This window comes from Triticum aestivum, chromosome 6D (genome assembly GCF_018294505.1).
Source record: "Triticum aestivum cultivar Chinese Spring chromosome 6D, IWGSC CS RefSeq v2.1, whole genome shotgun sequence".
Taxonomy (NCBI): domain Eukaryota; kingdom Viridiplantae; phylum Streptophyta; class Magnoliopsida; order Poales; family Poaceae; genus Triticum; species Triticum aestivum.
Window position 1 is genome coordinate 38,769,600 of NC_057811.1, and position 23,299 is coordinate 38,792,898.

The 23,299-nt window shown below is 47.3% G+C and overlaps 1 protein-coding gene across 4 annotated transcripts; it reads left to right on the forward strand.

The window, feature by feature from the left end:
- The first annotated feature begins 18,343 nt into the window (after window positions 1–18,343).
- Window positions 18,344–22,983, forward strand: LOC123143350 (uncharacterized). 4 transcript variants are annotated; one of them, XR_006470812.1, is made up of 5 exons: window positions 18,344–18,533; window positions 18,627–19,782; window positions 21,131–21,228; window positions 21,409–21,595; window positions 22,725–22,983. XR_006470812.1 is itself a non-coding variant. In XM_044562239.1 (4 exons), exons 2-3 carry the CDS (start codon window positions 18,639–18,641, stop codon window positions 21,184–21,186), a joined length of 1,200 nt encoding a protein of 399 aa, XP_044418174.1. In that variant the 5' UTR covers window positions 18,344–18,533; window positions 18,627–18,638; the 3' UTR covers window positions 21,187–21,228; window positions 22,725–22,983. The 4 variants fall into 4 exon arrangements, 2 of the variants coding, with proteins under 2 accessions (XP_044418174.1, XP_044418175.1); XR_006470811.1 differs by having other exon boundaries at window positions 21,131–21,595; XM_044562239.1 differs by lacking the exon at window positions 21,409–21,595.
- Window positions 22,984–23,299: the final 316 nt, after the last annotated feature.

Here is a 23,299-nt window from a genome sequence, read left to right on the forward strand (position 1 = left end):
CAGTAGCAAAGGAATCTCTCGATCGAGTTCAGTTAACAGCCATCGATCGATCACTCGGGTTCAGTAACGCGTAGCCTGCAGTGCAATCGCTCGGGTTCAGTTAGAGCCCAACGCCTGGCACCCACGCGCGTGCGTGTATGAGAGAAATGTGCGTCGCTCGGCCCCGACCACCCACCGTAACCGGGAACACCCCCATATTTTCCTCGCCCTCGCTTCTACCACGGTTTTTTCCGTCATGGACGGCCCAAAGAATGTCATGCAGCTGCATCTCCGGCCCGCCCAGGACGAAAAGCCCATTTTCTGTCATGATTTTTTGTCATAGAAGTAGGACCCCACCACATCTATGATGATACCGTGTTTTGTCACAATTATTGTCATAGAAGTGTCATAAGTATGAAAGAAAAAATTTCGTTCGGCCCAAAATGTCACGGATGTGTCTTTTTTTTGTAGTGACATGTCGGACCGCGTGTGACCAAACCGACGATGCGCCAACCTAGCTACTACGTACCCTGCTTATCTGGCGGAAATAGCCCCGCCCTAGCATTTCCAATCGTTATTTCTATCTATCGATCGTGCCAAGGAGCAGAACCAAAATGTTACAATTTATACATGTTTCTCTACTCCTACCCCTATAAAAGACTCAGTTGGTAATGGTGGTGTGTCTGCCATCCGTCGTTTCTGACCATTAGATCTGCATCTAACGGCTGTGAGGTAAGTTGTGGCATTTTTTCAACAATAGCCCACTTCTTTGCTCCAATTTGTAGAAACCCCTTATTATCTTGAAAGCAACCACATCCCTCCCTCACCTCATCAAAACAGCCTGAGAAATATATTTTGAGAGAAAAGTACTCCCTCCGTTCCTAATATTTGTCTTTCTAGAGATTTCAATAAGTGACTACATACGAAGCAAAATGAGTGAATCTACACTTCAAAATATGTCTATATAATCCGTATGTGATAGTCCATTTGAAATCTCTAAAAATACAAATATTTAGGAACAGAGGGAGTAATATATTAGGAGTATATCAAAACAAGAGTGATTTCTTTCAAGTTTGTGAACAAGTACTACTATTCTACTACTTTGGATCCATCGCAACGCACGGGCACATTGCTAGTAAAAGGAAAAGGCCTACCGTGTTCGCGTCGCACTCCCCCCACACGCGCCCGGGAATCGGGAGTACTCCACGGCCCGTCCGGCACGGCACATAGCTTAGGGAAGGCGTGTTGCCTAGCATTTTCACTTTCATGTGGGACTGCCGTTGAGCAAACCGACTATTGGCAAACTGCACCCCGCCCGCTGCCGGGTTGGAAAACAGAAACGAGGGGAAGATCTAGCTGTAGCACGGAAGCCAAGAAATTTGGTGTCAGATGGGGCTCTTTGATAGAGTAGGAGCATTCCGTACTACTCTACTCCTACTATACAACTAGTACTACCACTATACAACTAGTAGTAGGTACGTGCATGGCACGGCATTGTAGGAACAAAAAACGGGAAGATCTTGTTTTGGGTGATTTATCTTTTTTTCAGTCAACGTAGTATGAATAATATGATGTGGGGGGCACCCATGAAGCTTATGTGGCTTGGTTGCATGGCTACGAAAGGTTAGAGAAAAATAAATAGATAATGTGTTTAGAGTGCACTCCACTAAACAAATATACTTTGGATCCATTGCAATGGGCCGGCACATCTATATCTATACCCCCTATATAGTGTGTGAATAACTTTGAAAGTTGGTCGTTGGATGAAGCCAATCCGACGGTACAAAGATGACAAATCCGAGCACTACTGGCCGTTGGATATCATCTATATTCCACCAGATTCTGCCACATGTAGAATCTAGAAGACTCCATGGTTGAACTTCATTGATGACTAACTTTGCCACAACTAAGCTTAGGCAAAGTGTGTCTGCCACAAAAAATGTGGCTAACAAAATGGCCACCACAAGTGTGGCAAGATTTGGCAAGAAGTTGAGTCTATGACATGTGGACCATGTAGCTAGAAAAGTGTGGCAAGCCACAAGTGTAGCAATGAACCAAACACGTGCCTGGTGTGTTTGGTAGGGTGTATGAAGGGTGCATGATCCCAAGAGTTCCCTTCTCGACCCACTTTTGGGTGTTTGGTAGAGTGTATGGAGGGTGCATGATTCCACACTAGCTTAGCACAAATACACTAGAAGCATGCATGAAGAGAGCATACATGAAGAGGAGTGTTGAGTTGAGCATGCATGAAGAGGGAACAACTATGCTGAGACGAGAACGCAACAAAACACACTTTGGCACGCCTAAGCTTAGGCATGGCAACCTTAGGCTGCAAACCAAACATCTATATCCCTATATAGTGTGTGAATAATAACTTTGAAAGTTGGTCGTTGGATGAAGCCAATCCAACGGTACAAAGATGGCAAATCCGAGCACTACTGGCCGTTGGATATCATCTAGTACATTCCACCAGATTTTGCCACATGTAGAATCTAGAAGACTCCACATGTAGAAGCATAAAGCACAAACCACCAGAATCTCATGCGTGCAATGCACGTGTACCTTACTAGTAGTTGGTAGTAGTAAGAAACAAATTCCGGGTTTGGCACGAGTTCGTACTGCGGGAGCACCACAAGGCCTGTCGCACGAGTTACATTTCCCTCTCGGGGCCCACGGGACCGAACTTTAGTGGCTTAGTGCCCGACCTATGAGTCAATGACATGCGGACCTTAAATGCGGCTGGCCCACATGTCATTCTCATGGTGGTGGTGTGGTTCGCGACTCACTCGTTCGAGATGAACCGGCCGGTGGTGGCGTGGCCGTGATGAGGGTGCCACAGTTGGGCGTCGGGGCGTTACGAGGCGTACATGGCCACACCGGCGGGTACTACCTGTAGTACAGAAGTACTCCAGCTGAGGATTGATGCCCAGGACGAAATGTGTCACAACCGCTGGATGAAAATTCGATGCGGAGCAGGCAAACCGCGTCCAATCGGGTGTGGCTGTGGTAGAAAGTTGATGGTCGCTGGCCCGCATGTCATGCACACAAAGGCAGAGGAGCGGTGGGGCCGAGAGGGGTGAGGCGTACGTCGGGGGGATGAGGATCCCCTGACGTGAACAATCCTACCATTCTATCACTGACATGTGGGATCCCTAAGTGTGGGTCCCACCAGTCAGCGAAGGAAAGGCAGGGTAAGGCAGTGATAGCCACGTTAGAGGATCCATGTCCATGTCGGGGGACGTCGTGCTTACAGGTAGGGTTGGAGCAGCGAGATGGGAATCGCGTGTGGGTGTGGCAGTGGTAGAAACAAGAAACGTGATGGTCGACGTGGTTCAACTTCCATGGACAAGCTGTCATGTCTGCTCACACATGTATATCAAAACTAGAGTGTTTATATTTCAAGCACGTGAACAAGTATTATTCTACTACTTTGGATCCATTGCAACGCACGGGCCAGCACATTGGTAGTAGTAGTGTCTATCTCTATCTCTAGAGGCCTTCCCTCATTCATCCTTTTCTCTCTAAAGATAAACTACTCATACAAATGCATCTTGATGTTCTGTGGAACGCACGAGGATGTTTCCTTGGGGGTCTCTCCAGCGCAGCGTGGCCGTAGTTGCAAGTTGACGCCCCTTGAGATGCCGACGTTGAGGGGCACTCGGATTTCCTCCGATGAGCAGGTAAGATGAGTTTGATCACATAGTAAATGCATTCTAAAGACTACTTCCGTGTCCATTTCCTAATTCTCCCCCTGCCCACTTTTTCATAGGTTAGGCTCGGTGCGAGTGGAGATTGGCTTGCATATGTACGGGAGGGTACCAACATCAATTTGCACAACATTTACAACGGTGACACCATTCCCGTAGAACCTTTGTCCAACATTGGGATCAGCCATGCAACGGGCCATCGCATAAATTGGTACGATGGAACCACGGTGAGATTGAATAATATAGCACGAACCTTGCACATGGCGGTCAAAGGTGGACCATGCTGTCTGCGGCCAATTTGTTGCCGTACGAGTACGAAGACGCTGTGCTCCTCTCTAACCGCATCTTCGCGGTGACAAACCAGGGGACTTGTTTCGTATGGACACATCCTACGATATACTCCCTCTCTCCCAGTTTATTTGTTTTGAATCTTTTCGTTTTATAAGTTTCAAATTCAAATTTAGAGCTCCCCATCACATGTTGAGATTACAATGTCCATTAAATCGTTGCGTGCATGTATAGTAAAGAAACAAATCTCGAGTTTGGCACGAGTTCGTGCAGCAGTAGCACCAGCCTGGCGCAGGAGTTACATTTCCCTCTCAGGGCCCTTGGGACTGAGCTTCAGCGCCTTACTACACCTGCCTTTGAGTCAATAACATGTGGACCCGACAGGTGGCTGGTCCACATGTAATGCTCCCGAAGGCAGAGGGGCAGTGGGGCCGAGAGGGGTGAGCCGCATGTCGGGGGACGTGTGGTGTCATGGGTTCGTGCGGCGTCGTGGGAATCGTGTGTGGCTGTGGTAGAAACTTGATGCTCGCCGCATTTAAGGTGGCCCACATGTCATGCACACAAAGGTAGAGAGGCGGTGCGACCGAGAGGGGTGAGGCGCACGTCGGGGGACGTGGTGCCGTGGGTTGGAGCGGCGTCGTGGCAATCGCGAGTGGCAGTGGATGAAATGTGATGGTCGCCATAGTTGAACTTCCATGGACAAGTTGTCATGTCTACGGACACATGCATTGCATATCGATCACTGGAAGGAGTAGTCGAGAAAGCTAGGCGGATAAATAGTTCCTTATAGTCAAGCGGACCCACGCTACTACTTGTTCCAAAGACATGCACACCATCGAAATAGTCCATCCATATCAATATACATAGAGAGGGAATTTTTTTTTACAAGAGAGGAAATAGTTCATCCATCCATAATGCCCTGCTGCTGGTGCAGCATCTGCTTCTTCTTCTTCTTCTTCTTGTTGTTGTTCTCATTTTCTGTGGGAGACAGCTTCGCAACAAGCTCTCTGGACCTTGCAGCTATCTCGAAACTCACACGGGCATCGAGGGCAGCATATTTTATCCGCTTGTACGTCAAGGGATAATTCTCCCATCCAGACGACCTTAATGCCAGTGTCTCGTCACCCTTCTTAAGATTTGTTCCTAGCACAAAATTTGCTACGTCGAATAGGGATGGTGTCAGTTTATCACAATCTTCTACAGGAATTTTTATTTTGGTTTGTAGGTCAGCGATGCTTTTCAAATCAAGGTTGTACGGCTCCAACTTCTGTTTGTCCCCCGTGATGGCTGCCCCACAGAAGTATATGTCCTCCCGAGACAAGAAATCGTGAAGCTCACTTGGTATGGAGGGCGCGTGTATGATGTGGTACACCAAAACATCATCTTCGAGGCACAGCTGAAGGACAGCGGCACGTTGGATCTTCCTAGTGGCACGCTCCATGTACTCTGCGTCGAGACCGATGACATTCATCTCCACCTTTTGGAGGGAGTTGGATACATTGTTGATCCACTTCCGAACAACCCTTGGGTGGTCGGTGACTGTGGCAACTATGCTCAACGAGCCTTCGACGAGGACATGTTGGACGCTAAAAACCTGCATCTCGATCTCTTTCGCCATTTGGAACCGCTGGACCGGAAGGCTATGGTTTGGAGAATTAGGATTAGATGGCTAGTCTAACTGAAGAAGATGATTATTTATAGGGGCTTCGGAATTACTCCAGGAGGATGTGAAGAGGTTAAAACAATGTGAATGCAGTGTGGTTTGGATGCAAATGAAGATCAAGGAGTAGTGAAAAAGCCGAGGAAAATCGGTTCCCGATGGAGAAGTAAATGGGAGGAGTTATGCACATGCATGAGGAGAGCTGCAGTGGTTAGACTGTTGCATGCAATGGATTGGACGGGCTCTTCGGTTGCCTTTTCTCTCTCCCACGCGCACAGAACGGCCCACTTGCATGCTGCAGTTTATTGGCTGGAGTCTGGCTGCAGCTGCTCATGCGTATGCTAATAATGCTGTGAATGCGGGGCATGGAGGGAAATGGGTGCATGCAAAAGGGTATATACGGAGACTAATTAGAGAAATACTGAAAAAAGTTATGCGCAGACAAAAGAGGACCGGAGGGAGTACTACTCATGTTCCTACTACGGTTTAGGAATATGCGGTTATCCTCAAAAAAGAAAAGTCCTTCTTCGCGCTTCCGCATGCACAAGAATTTAGTTCTGCTCGCAATATGGATGATAGCTGGAGGATGAAGTGAACCCAGAGGCATGCTAGCACGGGAGTCCTACTCATGTTCCTACTACTCCTACTAGTAGTAGTAGTACAACTGTGGTACACTTGATGGTCAAAAATACTATTATTCATCCGGTCCTCACGGTGAAGTGACAAGACCCTGCGCCCGAGGTGACACCAGTCCAGGCGGTGTGTCCGGGTTACCAAAGTCAGCCTCACCTTGTGCACTGTGCAGTCACTGTCACCGCCGCTGTATAGCATGCCTCGCCTCGTCTCCCTCTCCCCTAGCACCACTCCATCTCCATCTCCGTCTCGCCGGAGATCCTGAGGTCACTCTTCATCATCTCACTGTGCCCCGCGTACCCTCGCCTCGCTCGCCTCCCCCAGTACCACTATTCCCTCGCTAGCCGCTCCAGCACCGACAGCCTTCTCCCCCGTAAATCAAGCCCCCCAAAACCCCACCTTCCAAACTCCACCATGGCCGAACGCGAACCGCGCAGCATCCATATGAGCCGTTATTGGAGCAATCTCCCTAGTGACGTCCTTGACCTCTGTTGTTCGTGTATGGATATGTTGAGCGCCCTACGGCTGGCTGCATGCTCGAGGGGCATGCACACGGCCATCATCGAAGCGAGGCATAAGCTTTTCAAGACACCCTGCTTGCTGCTATCTGGTCTTGCGAGATTGGCTCACCATGATATGGAGGCGTACATGATGCCCCTTGACTTCAATCCGATCTCCATTAGCCGAAACTTCTTTGCAGGTATGTAGTGGGTCACCGTACATCATTTCCCTCGACTTCGATCCGATCACCATCGCTCGAAACTTCTTGGCAGGTATGTACTGGGTCGGCATGAACTCCCACTAGATGGCTGCCTTCAGAGAAGACGGTAAAAAGTTGGTGCTCGTGAACTTCCAGACCTCCCATGAGATTATCCTTCCTCCGTTGGATTATATAGTGTTTTACCATCGCGGTCCAAGTCATCTAGATTACCACGTCAGTTGGACGGACCTTGTTTTGCAGAAGATTGTAATCTGCCAAGTGCCCACACAACATGCGAATTACGCAGACTTCAAGCTAATTGCCTTGTTCGACCGCGGACTCGCCTATCTTTACGCCGGTGCCTTCTTTAGCTGGAGACAACTCAGCTCGCAGTGGATCATCGTCAAAGCTGATACACACTTCTGTGATGCTATTGAACACAATGGCATCATCTACGCAATCGACAAAGCAGATGGCACCACGTATTTTGCTGGAACGGCGTGTGTAAGTTGTTTCCGTCTCATGTTAATGATGACGCCATGACACTGTTTGAACTTTTTGTGATGATTGGCATATCCCTGTTTGAGCAGAATTTGAGTAGAACTATGGCAATATATTAGAGACGCTGTAAATCAGCTATATTTGGAATGAGTTAATTCATGCGATTGTGACCATGCCATTACAGCCAATTTGTACCCCTGAATAATCAAACGGTTAGGAATATATGGATATTCTCCTTATTTTACAGTTATCTATATACTACTACTAAATATGAGTGTGTATCAATGGCCATGTTAGTTTCCTCATTTTCATGATGTAGAAACATGCACCACACTGTTGGTTTCATCTAACCATACATTAGGGAAGTAAATGTGCATATGGAGAACTCTATATTTGGAAGTAGTGAAATCCTGTAATGCTTACCATGTGTACATACCTATATTCGCCCATCAGCAATCAATGGCTAGAATAATATCCTCACAAAAAAAATTCCCACAGAACACGAGTATATAACAATGCATGGTCTGTTAGTTACCTTGAAGAATTTGTTTGTGAGGACAGAACTTGATTACATAACATGCATGACATGGTAGTTTCCTGTGAAGAATCGATTGTGAGATAACATCAGTATAACCATGCATGGCACTTCTATATTTTCGAACCCCGTATACATTTCCCTGTATTTTCCTCCCAGTTCCAACAGGGACATATCAATCTTGTTTCTTGCATTATCCTACTCATACTCTGAACAATGTTGATCTTACATTAACAATGTCTGTCCTTTTTTATATGATGCAGTGTCCCTACAGTTACTGCCCTTTGTAATCACACCACCTTGCCAAAAACAGGGAAGCACAACTGGTTCCTCGCTCGATCAGACGACGGCAAAAGACTGATGATCATTCGGACACATGAGCCAGAAAAGTTATATTGCAAAAACCCCACTGTATACAAGCACCGTGAAATACGTGAGTATCCGGACATTGGCTGTTACGTCTATGAGTAGGATACCAGCTTGTTGGGGCCTTCAGGATTTTTTAGTTGGAGGCGGGTAAACAGCCTTGGTTCACACTCTCTTTTTCTCGGACTCAATTATTCGATTAACCAGGAGATCACCGTTGGCAAGGACCTTGATGGCAGAGAGGCTCTGTTTGCTATGGAAAACTGTGTCTACACGGTGAGCCCTAGGAGTCCGGGAGCAAACCCCCTGATTGTCAACGATACAGCCTGCAGCCAAAAGAAGGTGAGAATGACAAAGGCATCCGGATTAACTTTGATCCTTGGATGTCTCAATTACGACAGGCAGTGATGTGGTTCAAGACTTCAGGTTGATAGGTAATTGGGCTGTTGCGTCGAAAGGGTGGAGTACTGGTGTCTCCGGATCATTGGTCGCTGAAGCGGGGCTGCAAATTATGATGGTGTTGGATCATCTCTTCGAATGACTTTGTTGTCTTTGCTGCTTGTTGTAGATGGGTAGTTCTTTCTTTTGTTATGCATATTCCTTGTCATTTGGTCATCCTCGTCTATGTCACTCTTACTATGTAATAGTTGCCTCTGTTTAGAATGTCATTCTCGTCTGCATCACGAGAGTCTGAGCGCTGCAGATGGGTGCGTTTTGGTGGTGTAGCAAGACTTCTTATGAACTATCATCTCTTGCTGTTTATGTCAGTAGTAGTCACTAATCAGTGTTTGAATGTTGTATATATCGTTGTTTCGAACTGTTTATTATCTTGAACTACTGGTGGGCTAAATGAGGGCATCACCATTCTCCAGTGTTCAGAGTGTATCTCCTTTTTTCAAGTTATATAATTTGAGCTCAGTGTCTTTTCGATGATGTACACTTGTTTGGGCCAGTGAGGTGTCGTTGAATATGGGCCGAGTAGTAACGCAATGCCAAACAGGTCAATTATGACTCTCAGGCCGAGCTCTCAAAAGATCTTCAAAAAAAGGCCGGGCTCTCCAAAAAAGAAAGAATAAGGACTCTTAGGCCGACATGTGGGCGCCACCGGTGTTTTCGTGTGCTTGCGCGCCGAGAGCATATTGGCGCGTGTTCGAAATTCATGCTACCTTTTCATCCCCAATCTCCCGCCCCTCCCCCACCTCTGGAATCTCGATTATTACTCCAGTTCCCCCAAATCCCCCTCCTATACTCCCTGTACTCAAGCGCACTATCATGTCGCCAGTCAACGCGGACCTCCAAGCCGGAGATCCTGAGGTCCGTCCTGCCTTCGGTCGCTGCGTGCTGTCGCTCAACAGTGGCATGGCGGCGCTTGACGACCAGTTTGCCAGCAAAGTGCTGATGGTAACCATCAACGACGACCGGCCTCCCGTCTCGCCGGACGACCTTGTCAAAGCTTTTGGCATTGCGCACGGCATCCAAATAAGTGACTTGCTTCGAAGTCTGTCCGCCGCTGATTTCTTCGTCAGGTTCCGGACAACTTTTGACTGCAGTCGTGTGTTCGAATCTTCCCGGCGTTTGTTCTGCGATGGCGCGCTGGTGAGCTTTGATTGGTGGCACCCAGGATGGGGCTCGATGCGCTCTGAGCTTGAGTTTTTAACAAAGCTTACCTTCCACGGCATGCCTCGACGTGCTTGGAACAGCGAGTCCGTGAATGAGCTTATCAACGACCTTGGAGGTGAGCTCGTAAGTATGTTTGTTCCTCCAGACAGCTGGGCTCTGACGGTTATGGCATGGATGAAGAAGCCGTCCACCATACCGAAGGTGATTGGTGTTGAGATACTGGTGCAGGAACCGAGGTTGTACTATTCATCACCACCAAGGCCACCGCGGACCACGTTAGGGATGTACCTGTATCGAGTGTTCGTGCATGACGAAGAAGTGGTCAATCCATCAATCGAAGTCCTGCCGCCGCTGCTGGTGACAGGGTCCGTCGGCGACGTCCATTACAGGAGTCAACGTCAGACTTTGCCCGTGTTGCTCGGAACGATGGATGGCACAGGGCCTACTCCATCGCACGGCGGAGGCCGCTGCTTCTTTGGGAGAAGAGGCAGGGCTGGCTGCCTGGATGTGCTCTAATTTGAGGTAACAACTAAATCTTGTCAGATACTAGTTAAATCCAAGCTATGGGTGTGAAGCACTGATGTGCCAGTACATTTGATTGTGACCTGTTCTAATTTTGTACCTGAACTTTTTTTAGAAAGGGCTATACGTCAACTTAATGTGCTAGCAGAACTTATTGTGTTGTCTGTCTGTTTTCTTTGCATAGCATTCAAGATATTTCCCCGTCATTGATAAAGACGATGAACCGTTATGTACGAGTTCGTTGGTTTCAACATAGCCCTACCCGTAGCGATCCACTGCTTCCATCCTGATTGTGCCGCCTGCGTGAAATTTTTGTATGCAAGTTCAGTGTGCTATGATGTTCTATATGATTGTGTCAACTATATAAGTTTTTACTGAGCGTCAGCAATGCATATGGCTGAAATATGTATTTACGAGCATCGACCGATGGGTCTCTCTCTCTCACACACACACACACGCACAAGTGGGACCCGTTGAATTATTTCTTTGCTCGTGACAGCTTTTAATTAGGTTCCATTGTAATCTAACTTTTTTCTTAAGTTATTAATTGAGCTCAGTGACTTCCAAAGGTTGTACAAAAGCCTTGTTTGGGCCTTTCCGGCGTCGCTGAATGTGGGCTGAGTAGCCATGTTAGGTTGTACTGTACTACACATGCCTTTTTTTACATCAGCAATGCAACTGGGCCGACAGTTGTACATAATATCCGGGTCAACTTGTTATTCTCCGCCCCGCTGGGCTGCAAACTTTCCTAGGAGGTATGCATTAGGCTTAACAAGAAAATGGACTTTAAGAAATAATAAATGGGATGTAATTATAATAACTGGGCAGTAACTATAAAAAATGCACCAAACGCGTAATTAGTTTAAAAATATATTATTTTTGGAATTTGAAAATTTTAATTTCATTACTTGTTGCGCGCGCAATATTTCGTTGGATTTTAACGTAATACAACTTTATTTTGAAATTATATTTAATCTAACTAGAAATTTTGGATAAAAATATTTCGGATCCCATAAAAATATGGAAATTTTTTTTGAATTTTATTTTGAGCGGTTGGTTGAAATTATTAATCGTTGTCCTAGCTAGAAAATGGGCTGTACTTTTAACAAACTGTAAATGGGCTGAAGTAAATTCCATTAGAATTAAAAAATGGGTTGTACATTCTTACAAATCGCAAATGGGCTATATGTTCTCTACCATACACTTGTGGGCCTTCTAAGTTGACGCGTCCCCAAAAAACACTAAGTTGACGCGTATGCAAGGCTTTGTCAACAACACACGGTTCTGTCAGCTGTGGCTGTTGGATATCCATCCAACGGATGTCGTGCTTCTTCTTCAATCTCAGATATTCTTGCTTCAGCCGCCCAAAACATGATTTCTCCCCCTGACATCTGGGGCGCACCGTTTCGGAGGCTGACCTGTGGGCCTACTAAGTTGACGCGTACCAAGGGCTTTGTCAACTTAGTCAATATAAAAGATTCTAGCTGCAGTGACCGTACGATGTCCATCCAACGGCCGTAGTGCTTCTTCAACCTCTAGTCTTCTTGCTCCAGCGCCCAAAGCAGCGCCGGTCGTGCCCCGTGCTCTTGCCTCCCGTGACTGGCTGTGATGCCACGGAGGCCTCACCGCCCCCTACTACTCCCACCGCTGGCCAGGCCATCCCTGTACTCACCCACACCCCATGTTATTCTGCGGCGACGGCAGCCTCACACCGCAGCCGAACTAGTGAACCCTCGTACTCCTCTTCACGCGGGCTTCCACTGCCGCGTATTCCCCGGCTCCGCATCGTCCCCTTCCTAGGCCTCGCCGTGGTGCTCTCGGCGCGGCGCGGTAAATGTGGTCAACGACCAAATGGAGGGAAGAGTACTGTACGTGGAGAGGCTGACAGCTGGGTTCACGGCGGCCGCAAGGAAGTGCCTCCTTATTACGCGCAAAATAATTATTCCTCCACCTGACAGCAGGGACCCACCGGACGGGTAACTGTATTTCGCGAAAAAAAGTTTCCCCCTGACTGCTGGGACCTACCAGCTACATCTTCGCACGCAAAGAAGTGCGTCCGGGCAAAAAAACGATTCACCCCTGACTGTTGGGACCCACCAGCTACATCTTCGCACGCAAGGAAGTGCCTGACAGTCGGGACCCACCTGGTCGAAGCGTACGCGGCGTTGTCATTCTGGTCGCGAACGTGTACGTACATACTGGTCGATGTAGAGGTGCGCACGTGTCGTAGTAGAGGCGCGCACGTAGCATGTACACGTACGTACAGCGGCCAGGGTGCAAGAAAGTAAATACGGTCACGTACGTACATACGGGCGGGGTCTCGAACGCCTACTCGCACGTACGTACGGCCAGGGCTCGTGTACATGGCTGGGTCAGAACGGAGAAACAACATCGTCGTCGTGTTCATGGGGAGCCAACCGGCTGGGTCAGAACGAAATGCGTCGTCGTGTTCATCGGGAGGGCTTGGACGGAACAGCCGATGGAAACGAGGCCTGGCGTACCGCAGAACGGAGAAAACAGCCTTGTGTTCGACCGGCCACGGTCGAAACGGGATCCTGTTCATCGGGAGGGGTCTCGCGTACCGCAAAACAGAGGAAACGGACCTCCTACGGTCGAAACGGGGGTCCTGTTGATCGGGAGAGGTGTGGCGTACCGCAAAACGGAGGAAACAGACTTGTGTTGGAGCGCTACGGTCGAAACGGGGGTCCTGTTCATCGGGAGGGGTGTGGCGTACTGCAAAACGGGACTCCACGGGATACTGTTCATCTCCACCGTCGACCCCCTCCAGCCTCCACGGGCTACTGTTCATCCACCGTCGACCTCCTCTAGCCTCCACCTGCGACTGTTCATCCACGGGCTCCTGTTCATCCAGCCTCCACCGCGCGCTACTCCACCGGCTACTGTTCAACCAGCCCTCTCCACGGGCTCCTGTTCAACCACCCCTCCACGGGCTACTGTTCATCCAGCCCTCCATCGTCTACTGTTCATCCAGCCCTCCACGGGGTGGTCCTGTTCATCCAGCCCTCCACGGAGTCTCGTTCATCCAGCCCCAACCGGCTCGATCTATCGGGGTCCTGTTCATCCAGAGGCAACACCACGGGGTCCTGTTCATCCACCCCCACCGGGAACTGTTCATCCAAACCACCCCAGCAACGCTCACTATTCATTCAGAGGCAGCATCGAACGACTTCAGTTAGCAACTAGCGAAGGAATCGCTCGATCGGGTTCAGTTAACAGCCATCGATCGATCGCTCGGGTTCAGTAACGCGTAGCCTGCAGTGCAATCGCTCGGGTTCAGTTAGAGCCCAACGCCTCGCTCGGGTTCAGTTAGATCCCAACGCCTCGCACCCACATGCGTGCGTGTACGAGAGAAACGTGCATCGCTCGGCCCCGACCACCCACCGTAACCGGGAACACCCCGATATTTTCCTCGCCCTCGCTTGTACCATGGTTTTTTTCCGTCATGGACGGCCCAAAGAATGTCATGCAGCTGCATCTCCGGCCTGCCCAGGATGAAAAGCCCATTTTCTATCATGATTTTTTGTCATAGAAGTAGGAGCCCACCACATCTGTGATGATACCGGGTTTTGTCACAATTATTGTCATAGAAGTGTCATAAGTATGACATAAAAAAAATTCGTTCGGCCCAAAATTTCACGGATGTGTCTTTTTTTGTAGTGATATGTGAATGACATATTGTTGATCGAAAATAATGTAGAATTTTCTGGAAAGCATAAAGGAGTGTTTGAAAGGAGTTTTTTTTTCAAAGAAAGACCTCGGTGAAGCTGCTTACATATTGAGCATCAAGATCTATAGAGATAGATCAAGACGCTTGATAAATTTTTTTAATGAGTACATACCTTGACAAGTTTTTGAAGTACTTCAAAATGGAACAGTCAAAGAAGGAGATCTTACCTGTGTTTGCAAGGTGTGAAGTTGAGTAAAGACTCAAACGACCTTGGCAGAAAATAGGCAGAGAATGAAAAGTCATTCCCTATGCCTCAGTCATAGGTTCTATAAAGTATGCTATGCTGTGTACCAGCCTATTGTGTACCTCACCATGATTTTGGCAAGAGGGTAAAATAGTGATCCAGGAGTGGATCAGTGGACAACGATCAAAATTATCCTTAGTGGAATAAGGAAATGTTTCTCGGTTATGGAGGTGACAAAGAGTTCGTCGTAAAGATTTACGTTGATGCAAGCTTTGACACCGATCTGGATGACTCTAAGTCTCGATCTAGATACATATTGAAAGTGGGAGCAATTAGCTAGAGTAGCTCCATGCAGAGTATTGTAGATATAGAAATTTGCAAAATACATATGGATCTGAATGTGGCAGACCCGTTGACTAAACTTCTCTCACAAGCAAAACATGATCACACCTTAGTACTCTTTGGGTCTTAATCACATAGCTATGTGAACTAGATTATTGACTCTAGTAAACCCTTTGGGTACTGGTCACATGGCGATGTGAACTATAGAGTGTTAAATCACATGACGATGTGAACTATTGGTGTTAAATCACATGGCGATGTGAACTAGATTACTGACTCTAGTGCAAGTGGGAGACTGAAGGAAATATGCCCTAGAGGCAATAATAAAGTTGTTATTTATATTTCCTTATATAATGATAAATGTTTATTATTCGTGCTAGAATTGTATTAACCGGAAACTTAGTACATGTGTGAATACATAGACAAAACAGAATGTCCCTAGTATGGCTCTACTTGACTAGCTCGTTAATCAAAGATCGTTAAGTTTCCTGACCATAGACATGTGTTGTCATTTGATGAACGGGATCACATCATTAGGAGAATGATGTGATGGACAAGACCCATCCGTTAGCTTAGCATGTTGATCCTTCAGTTTTATTGCTATTGCTTTCTTCATGACTTATACATATTCCTTTGACTATGAGATAATGCAACTCCCGAATACTGGAGGAACACCTTGTGTGCTATCAAACGTCACAGCGTAACTGGGTGATTATAAAGATGCTCTACAGGTGTCTCCAAAGGTGTTTGTTGGGTTGGCATATATCAAGATTAGGATTTGTCACTCCGAGTATCGGAGAGGTATCTTTCGGCCCTCTCGGTAATGCACATCACTATAAGCCTTGCAAGCAATGTGACTAATGAGTTAGTCACGGGATGATGCATTACGGAACGAGTAAAGAGACTTGCCGGTAACGAGATTGAACTATGTATGATGATACTGACGATCGAATCTCGGGCAAGTAACATACCGATGACAAAGGGAATAACGTATTTGCTATGCGGTTTGACCGATAAAGATCTTCGTAGAATATGTAGGAGCCAATATGAGCATCCAGGTTCCGCTATTGGTTATTGACCGGAGATGTGTCTCGGTCATGTCTACATAGTTCTCGAACCCGTAGCGTCCGCACGCTTAATGTTCAATGACGATTTGTATTGTGATTTATGTGATTTGATGTACCGAAGTTTGTTCGGAGTCCCGGATGAGATCACAGACATGACGAGGAGTCTTGAAATGGTCGAGAGGTAAAGATTCATATATTGGAAGGTTGCATTCGGACATCGGAATGGTTCCGAGTGATTCGGGCATTTTTCCGGAGTACCGGGAGGTTACGGAACCCCCCGGGGAAAGATATGGGCCTTATGGGCCATAGGAGGGAGGCTAACCAGCCCACAAGGGGCTGGTGCACCCCCCACAAGGGAGGAGGTCGAATTGGACTTGGGAAGGGGGCACCACTCCTCTTTCCTTCTCCTACTCCCTCTCCTTCCCCTTTTCCCCCTCCGGTAGAAGGAAAAAGGGTGGGGCCGAATCCTACTAGGACTGGAGTCCTAGTAGGACTCCCCTCTCCCTGGCACACCCCTTGTTGGCTGGCCTCCTCCTCCCCTCCTTTATATACGGGGGCAGGGGGCACCCCAAAGGCACAACAGACAATCTCTTAGCCGTGTGCGGTGCCCCCTCCACAGTTTAACACCTCGGTCATATCGTTGTAGTGCTTAGGCGAAGCCCTGCACCGGTAACATCATCATCACCGTCACCACACCGTCGTGCTGACGGAACTCTCCCTCAACCTCAACTGGATCAAGAGCTCGAGGGACGTCATCGTGCTGAACGTGTGTTGAACGTGTGCTGAACACGGAGGGCCCGTATGTTCAGTACTTGGATCGGTTGGACCGTGAAGACGTTCGACTACATCAACCGCGTTACTAAATGCTTCCGCTTTCGGTCTACGAGGGTACGTGGACACACTCTCCCCGCTCGTTGCTATGCTTCTCCTAGATAGATCTTGCGTGATCGTAGGAATTTTTTTGAAATAATATGTTCCCCAACACCAATGGCGTTGTCCGTCCCACTGCAGCTCGGCGATGTAGCGGCCGGACTGCCGCAGCAGAACGTCGTGGTAGCTGGACTTCGGCGGCATCCTCTTCGGTTGTAGTGTGGCCGTGCAACTGATTCTTCGGCGGGACAACGCGGAGGAGCTTGATCAGGCAGCGGGAGGAGGCAGATCAGGCTGATCTAGCAACGGGACAACAAATAGCTCGATTGGGTGTGCAGCGACAACAGGAGGTGGTGGATCCGGCGACGGTCGATTTGGGTGGCTGCAACGGTTGCGATTTGGCTAGATTCAGCCGTGGCGATGAGGGGTGCTAGGCGGCCGCAGGAGGGGGTGATTTCACTAGGCGGTTGGCGTGTGTGTGGCCGGGGGAGAGGCGGGGCAAATGTGTTGTTTTGACCCTTTTGAGAAAGTTTAGCCAGATCTAACGCTGGTTTGGATTTCGAGATCTGGCCCTTTTCCTACCCCGGGGTCGATGGTGGTAGGGTATAATAGCCTACGACCGAGGCCCTTGGTTGTAGGGGTGCACACCCTACCATAAATAGTTTCTAAGTATCAAATACAGTGCTTGTACTCACCTATCGCCATGAACCTCGGCGGTAGGGATGCACATGCTATCGCCAACGTGTTTGGTGGTCGGGCTGCACTGCGCTAATGTGGAAGTTGCCTACCGCCAGGGGCCTCGGCGATAGGCTGGTATACCCTACTGCCATCGACCCTGGCGGTAGGAAAATGGTTAGATCCCGGTTTTTTTCGAATCAGGGTCAGGTCTGGCTAAACTTTGGCAAAAGGGTCAAAACACTAAATTTGTCCAGGAGAGGCTGCATTTTACGTTTGCGGCAGCTGCACGGCGATGCAAATTGGGCTGCCTAAAACTGGGACCACATAATTGTACATTAAGGCAGGTGTTGGAGAATAATTTTGGACCCAAATGCTCTGAAAATCAGTTTTTTGGGCAGCCCATGCAAAATCTGTTGAACCCGGCAAAAACTAATGTTGGAGATGCTCTTCCTAGCAGAGCTGGCCAAACGGGCCGGCCCGGCCAATCTTAATCATGCCTGGCACTGTGTGCTGCAGCCTGCAGCCCAGGCACGACCCAAATGCTAACCGGGCCGGCCTGCATGCTACAACCCGCAGCCCAGGCACGACCCAACTGCTAACCGGGTTGGCCCGCTTGCTGTTTGGCCTATCAGGAGTTTTTGGGGTCTATTTTTACCTATTAGGCTAGTATTAGGCATAGTTTTAAATAGCCCGCTATAGCTGATTTGAAGCCCGCCGCTATTTTTCATAGCCCGCTATTTAAAACATTGAATTAGGCCATATAGAGAAAAAGATGATCGGGCCGTGCCGTGCCGGCCCACGTGCTCAGCCTAGCAGCTCAAGCACGGCCCAGGGCATGCCGCATGCCGGCACGGCCCGTTTAGCCAGTGCCGTGCCTGGCCCATGGTGGGCCGTGCCGGCGAGCTCACGGCCGGCCTGGTTGGCCTGGTCCATTTGGCCAGTTCCCACATCCCGCAGCCTCTTCTACACTTCACTTCACCACGGCCACTCGCTCCCCTCCCGACTCCGACGCGGCGACACCATCGCGCTAGGGTTAGCGCCGGCGACGGCCACCGCCACTCCGCCGCCCGCCCCTATCCCGGCCGTCTGCTCCTCCCCCGGACGCCCCTCCCCCTTTCACGCGCGCATCTAGGGTTAGCGCCGCCACTCCTACCCCGGCGGCTCCTCTCCTTTCCCAGGTCCCGGACTGCTCCTCTCCTCCTCTGACCGCTCCTCCATTGTTGCAGGTGGAGGGCGAAATGACCAGCCGCACCTGCCACCTCTCGCCGGCAGCGGGTCCGCTGGAGGACGACAACCTGCTCTGCGAGATCCTCCTCCGCCTCCCCCCGGAGCCGTCCTCCCTCCCGCGCGCCTCCGTCGTCTGCAAACGCTGGCGGTGCCTCGTCTCCGACCCCCGCTTCTGCCGCCGCTTCCGCCGCCACCACCGCCGAAACCCTCCCCTCCTTGGCTTCTTCAACAGAGACAGCGATCTCTTCCCCTTCGTACCTACTCTTGAGCCCCCAAATCGTGTCTCGCCTGGCCGCTTCTCCTTGCAGCGCCGCGAAGGCGACCGCTTCATCTCCCTTGGATGCCGCCATGGCCTCGTGCTCATCCGCAACGTACGGCCGAACAAGGTCCTGGTGTGGGACCCCGTCACCGGCGAACAGCACCACCTTGCCATCCCCCCTGAGCTTGTGATACATGCGGAGAACACAGCCATCAATGGGGCAGTGCTTCGTGCTGCCGGAGACATCCAACAGTTTCATGTGGTCTTGACAGTGGTGGACAACGTCGACAAGCAACACAAACGAGCGCTCGCCTGGCTTTACTCTTCCAAGACCAACTTATGGGGTGATCTCGTCTCAACACCGGTTCCATTCAAGGTTTCCACCTCGGATATTTTGGGTGATGAAGATGATGTCACCTTGGTGTTTACGGGAAAGCCCGCTGTGATGGTTAGGGATTCTCTTTACTGGATTCTTGCTGGGAATTTTGTTGGAATTCTTGAGTTTGATTTGGAGAAGCAAAGCCTAGCTGTGATACGGGTGCCAGCGCATATGCTTGAAAATGGGTTTTACCAGTTCTGGATTATGCGGGCAGAGGGTGGTGGTCTTGGTTTACTGTTGCAGAAAGATCAGAGTTTCCAGTTATGGAAGAGGAAGACTGATCGTGATGGTGTTGCTTCATGGGTTCTTGGAAGAACTATTGAACTGGACAAGCTACTTTCCCTGAATGGAAATGGCAGCCAAGTCATACTAGGGTTCGCTGAGGAGAATAATGTGGTGTTTGTGTGGACACACGGTGTCCTCTTTATGGTCAATCTTGAGTCTTTGCAGTTCAAGAAACTTGGTGAGACCAGAACCCTTTCTCACTATCATCCATTCGAAAGTGTCTACACTGCAGGTAATAGTATGCCTTCAGATATCGGTTGTAACAAAACGAAGCCAATTTTTGATAATCGGTTGACAGAATTACGGTTCATACTCTTTCGTGTTAGGTTAACAATTTTAACTAAGTGTCATATCACTTGTTTCCTTTACTGCTTGATGACCTCTTCAACGTACAACAATTTTGTTTTTGTAGTATTTCTGTTCTGATTCTTGTGCGGTGGTGTTTTATGTACTCCATCTGATCCATATTAATTGTCGCTGGTTTAGTACAAAGTTGTACTAACTTCGTACTAAATCAGTGACAATTAATATGGATCAAAGGGAGCAGTGATTATGATAGACTTTTTTTTATGTTAGTGGTATCTTTTCTTTTTTGTATGCTTTGTAGTCAGGCGTTGGGTTGAAATTGGTCTACTGTTATCTTTATTTCTGTATTTTTTGTTGTTCAAATCGGAGCTAGCAAACTGCCTTTTATCATGTTATTATATCAATATTCATACAGTAAAAAAAAAAAAGAACAACAAATTGGCAAATTCTTTTTGTAATATTGAAGTAAATTTCCCTCTTGCATGCCGATTCACATATCCCTGTATGATGGTAGTTTCAGTGCATAGCTGCAGTACAGTTTTCTCTCTCAAGATCAAGATATTTAATAGTTGGAAGTTGAAGACAACTGCGTGGAAAAGTAGCTTGAACCAACTGACATGTCAAATAAGTAGCAATAGACACAGTTGAAAACTTACAGCTAGTTCTATTTCTTTCATTTAATATTTATTCTATCTGCTAGTCTTTCTACTAATCTTGAGTCCATATTGTCAAATTTGTTTGTAATTGGCGAATAATTGTTCATTTTATCACTTTTAGGAGTCTTTATTGTGAGTAGCAAATATCCATTTTTACCAGGGAAACTAATGTTGAATTGAGTAAATTCTAATCTAAATCTGAATAGTCTTGTTCACCTTTGTTGCTAGGATTTTTAGTATTGATTTATTACTTTGATTTTTTAGCCTAATTTATTGAAGATAATCTAAATCTGAATATTCTCGGTCATTTCTGTTGCTAGGAATGACCTATATTTTATTTATTCCAATGGGGCTCTGGTTAACTTGTCTCTTATGACGAGCTGATTGTCTGAGTGTGTATCTTCATTTTTACGATAATAATCAGTATATACTGTTTTCGGTATATTCGTTAAATTTAACAATAGGTGTGGTTTTGTTTATCTATTGCCAATCTTGTATAAAACTGTTCTTTTTATTGAAACTACAGCTATGAGTTTATCTAAACATCTTGTTGATGTCTCCTCTTGTCTATTTGGCTATTCTTTGGAGTACCATTGATTGTTTGACTTATGCTTGCAGAAATAGAAATTGGTGGTGGACATGATGGAGTTGATCTTTCACAGCACATAAGATGATTATCTGGTTAGGTATGCTACTGTGATGTACTTGTTGAGCAGGTAAGCTTCTGAATCTATGTTGAGGTATCTGAACTGTTCTTTAAAAAAGATGTATTGCTTTCCTATTTACTGCCATTTCTCAACTACCAAATGGCAAGAGAGGACTCTTTAAGATTTTCTATACAACTCTTTGCTTAGCTATTGCCCACCTGGCCACTCATATCAACGCTTTCCTGGCAGGCTGCATCTTGGATCTTTTCTCCAGGCCCTGCTCCTCACCCTCTTCATGCCTTCATCAGCTGTTCTCAATTTGCTTCCTCATGCCATTGCACCTACCTTCTCTATTATTTGTTGCTACCACCTCACTATTGGATGAGGAACCTATCCTGTCCATCCAGCTGCCTTGCTTTCATTTACCTCTTCCTTGGTACTCCCCTGGTTCCTACTGTTAGTGCAATTTCTTCTCCTCTAGCTCCTTAGATGTCTGATGACTGAGGACCATTCTCCTTTTTGTGCATATTTTAAGTGGTAACATAATGAAATCCATCCTCTTTTGTGTTCGTAATTCATTTTTTTACTCGCATTTGATTAGTTTTTCATGGCTATAGATCTATCAAGTCCTAGTGTGATTTATATGTAGTTGGTAACTGACAATACCTGAACACTTGCTTCATGCTTTCTTTGTTACACAGAATTATAACTATGCCATTTCACATTTCACATCGCTGTTTATTTTGGATCGTTATGCTACCTGGTGAAGAGCATGCTTTCATTAATTTTTAAAGTACATTTTTATCCTTTTCCTTCAGTTTTCTTGGATGATTATTCTAGTGTTGGGCGGTTTGCGTAAATATTTTCTCAGCTTGTATGATACCTCTCAGTTTACCATAATTTGTCTGGTTCAAATTATATGCATCTATGCACTGTGAGCAGTCTATGTTCTTCACTCTTGGCCATGTTAGATGTTTAACACTTCATATTAAACACATGATCAATATGGCATGCCTAGATTCGCCATAAATACTAGCTTCTTCATGAATATTTTTTTAGTTTTTGGGGTATTGATTTTGATGCTGTGGAGATGGCATCTATTTTGGGCCGATCAAAGTGTGTCTATTAATAAGATGATGCATGATCCCTTGTGGCTTCTACTGCATGATTTCAATAAAATTTAATTTGTTAGCGACTAGCTAGCTCGTGAACAGGGGTGCGTGGAAGTTAGCTATCTACGTGCCAGAACCACGAGTTGGTTTCAAGATCTTATGGGTTTCAGCTCTAGCCTACCCCAACTTGTTTGTGACTAACTACTATAAGAGTAGAAGGTGTAGCCATACAAATGAAGTGTTATCCTGTAGCTTTTCTCTTTTTCCCACGTTGGTTTTGTCCAACAATGCTGAGATGATTCAGTTTTGGAGCTTTTGGCACAATACTGGTGAAAGTTAACTTTTACTGTTGTTTTGAGTCATACCAAATTGAGAGCTATGGCTTTAATGACTTTTCCGTGAATAAATTGTATATACAAATTGGTTTGGCTGACGAAATTCTTTGCTCTGCAGGTATCTATGATTACGTTCCGGTGGCTGTGATGCAGAAATGGGTTGTGCCCTTGTAATGGTCAACTTTGTAACGAATTCTTCCATTTTGTACGCTTGTTCAACCCAGAAATTGGCCCTCTGTGATGGTCAGCCATGAAATCTGACTCGCAGGACTTGGTCGATTAATTTGTTTTGAATTTCAATTTACTGTTTCTTATCCAGTTCATGAAGACACAGTGACTTGCTCAGATTAATGATTAGCGTCGACCCTGTCAGTTAATCTTAGACTCATTTTTGCTCCTTCCAAGCAAGGCAGGCAGTCAACACCTGTCAGCTGTCTAATAGCACTTGTGTGCGCGCGCCTGCAGCATTTGTTTTGAATCTCTGCTTATGTTTTGTCAGGTTGAGATTTCAACTCTGAATCTCTGCTTATGTTCTGTCCCATGATAGACGTTCCCTTCTCTATTTGGTACGGTCCGTGCGTCTGTGGTGCGTCTAGGTTTGTTTTGGGGGTATCAGAACAAGATATCATTGCTCTTGCTTGCGAGTAGCAGGGGATGCCTTCTGTAGCTTGGATTTGTACCATGGCCACTCAG

Bases quoted from the DNA above. Each gene is read 5' to 3' on its own strand.
- LOC123143350 (XM_044562239.1), top strand. From the start codon at position 18,639: ATGACCAGCCGCACCTGCCACCTCTCGCCGGCAGCGGGTCCGCTGGAG. The intron at 19,783-21,130 runs GTAATAGTATGC...TTATGCTTGCAG, and splicing joins CGAAAGTGTCTACACTGCAG to AAATAGAAATTGGTGGTGGA.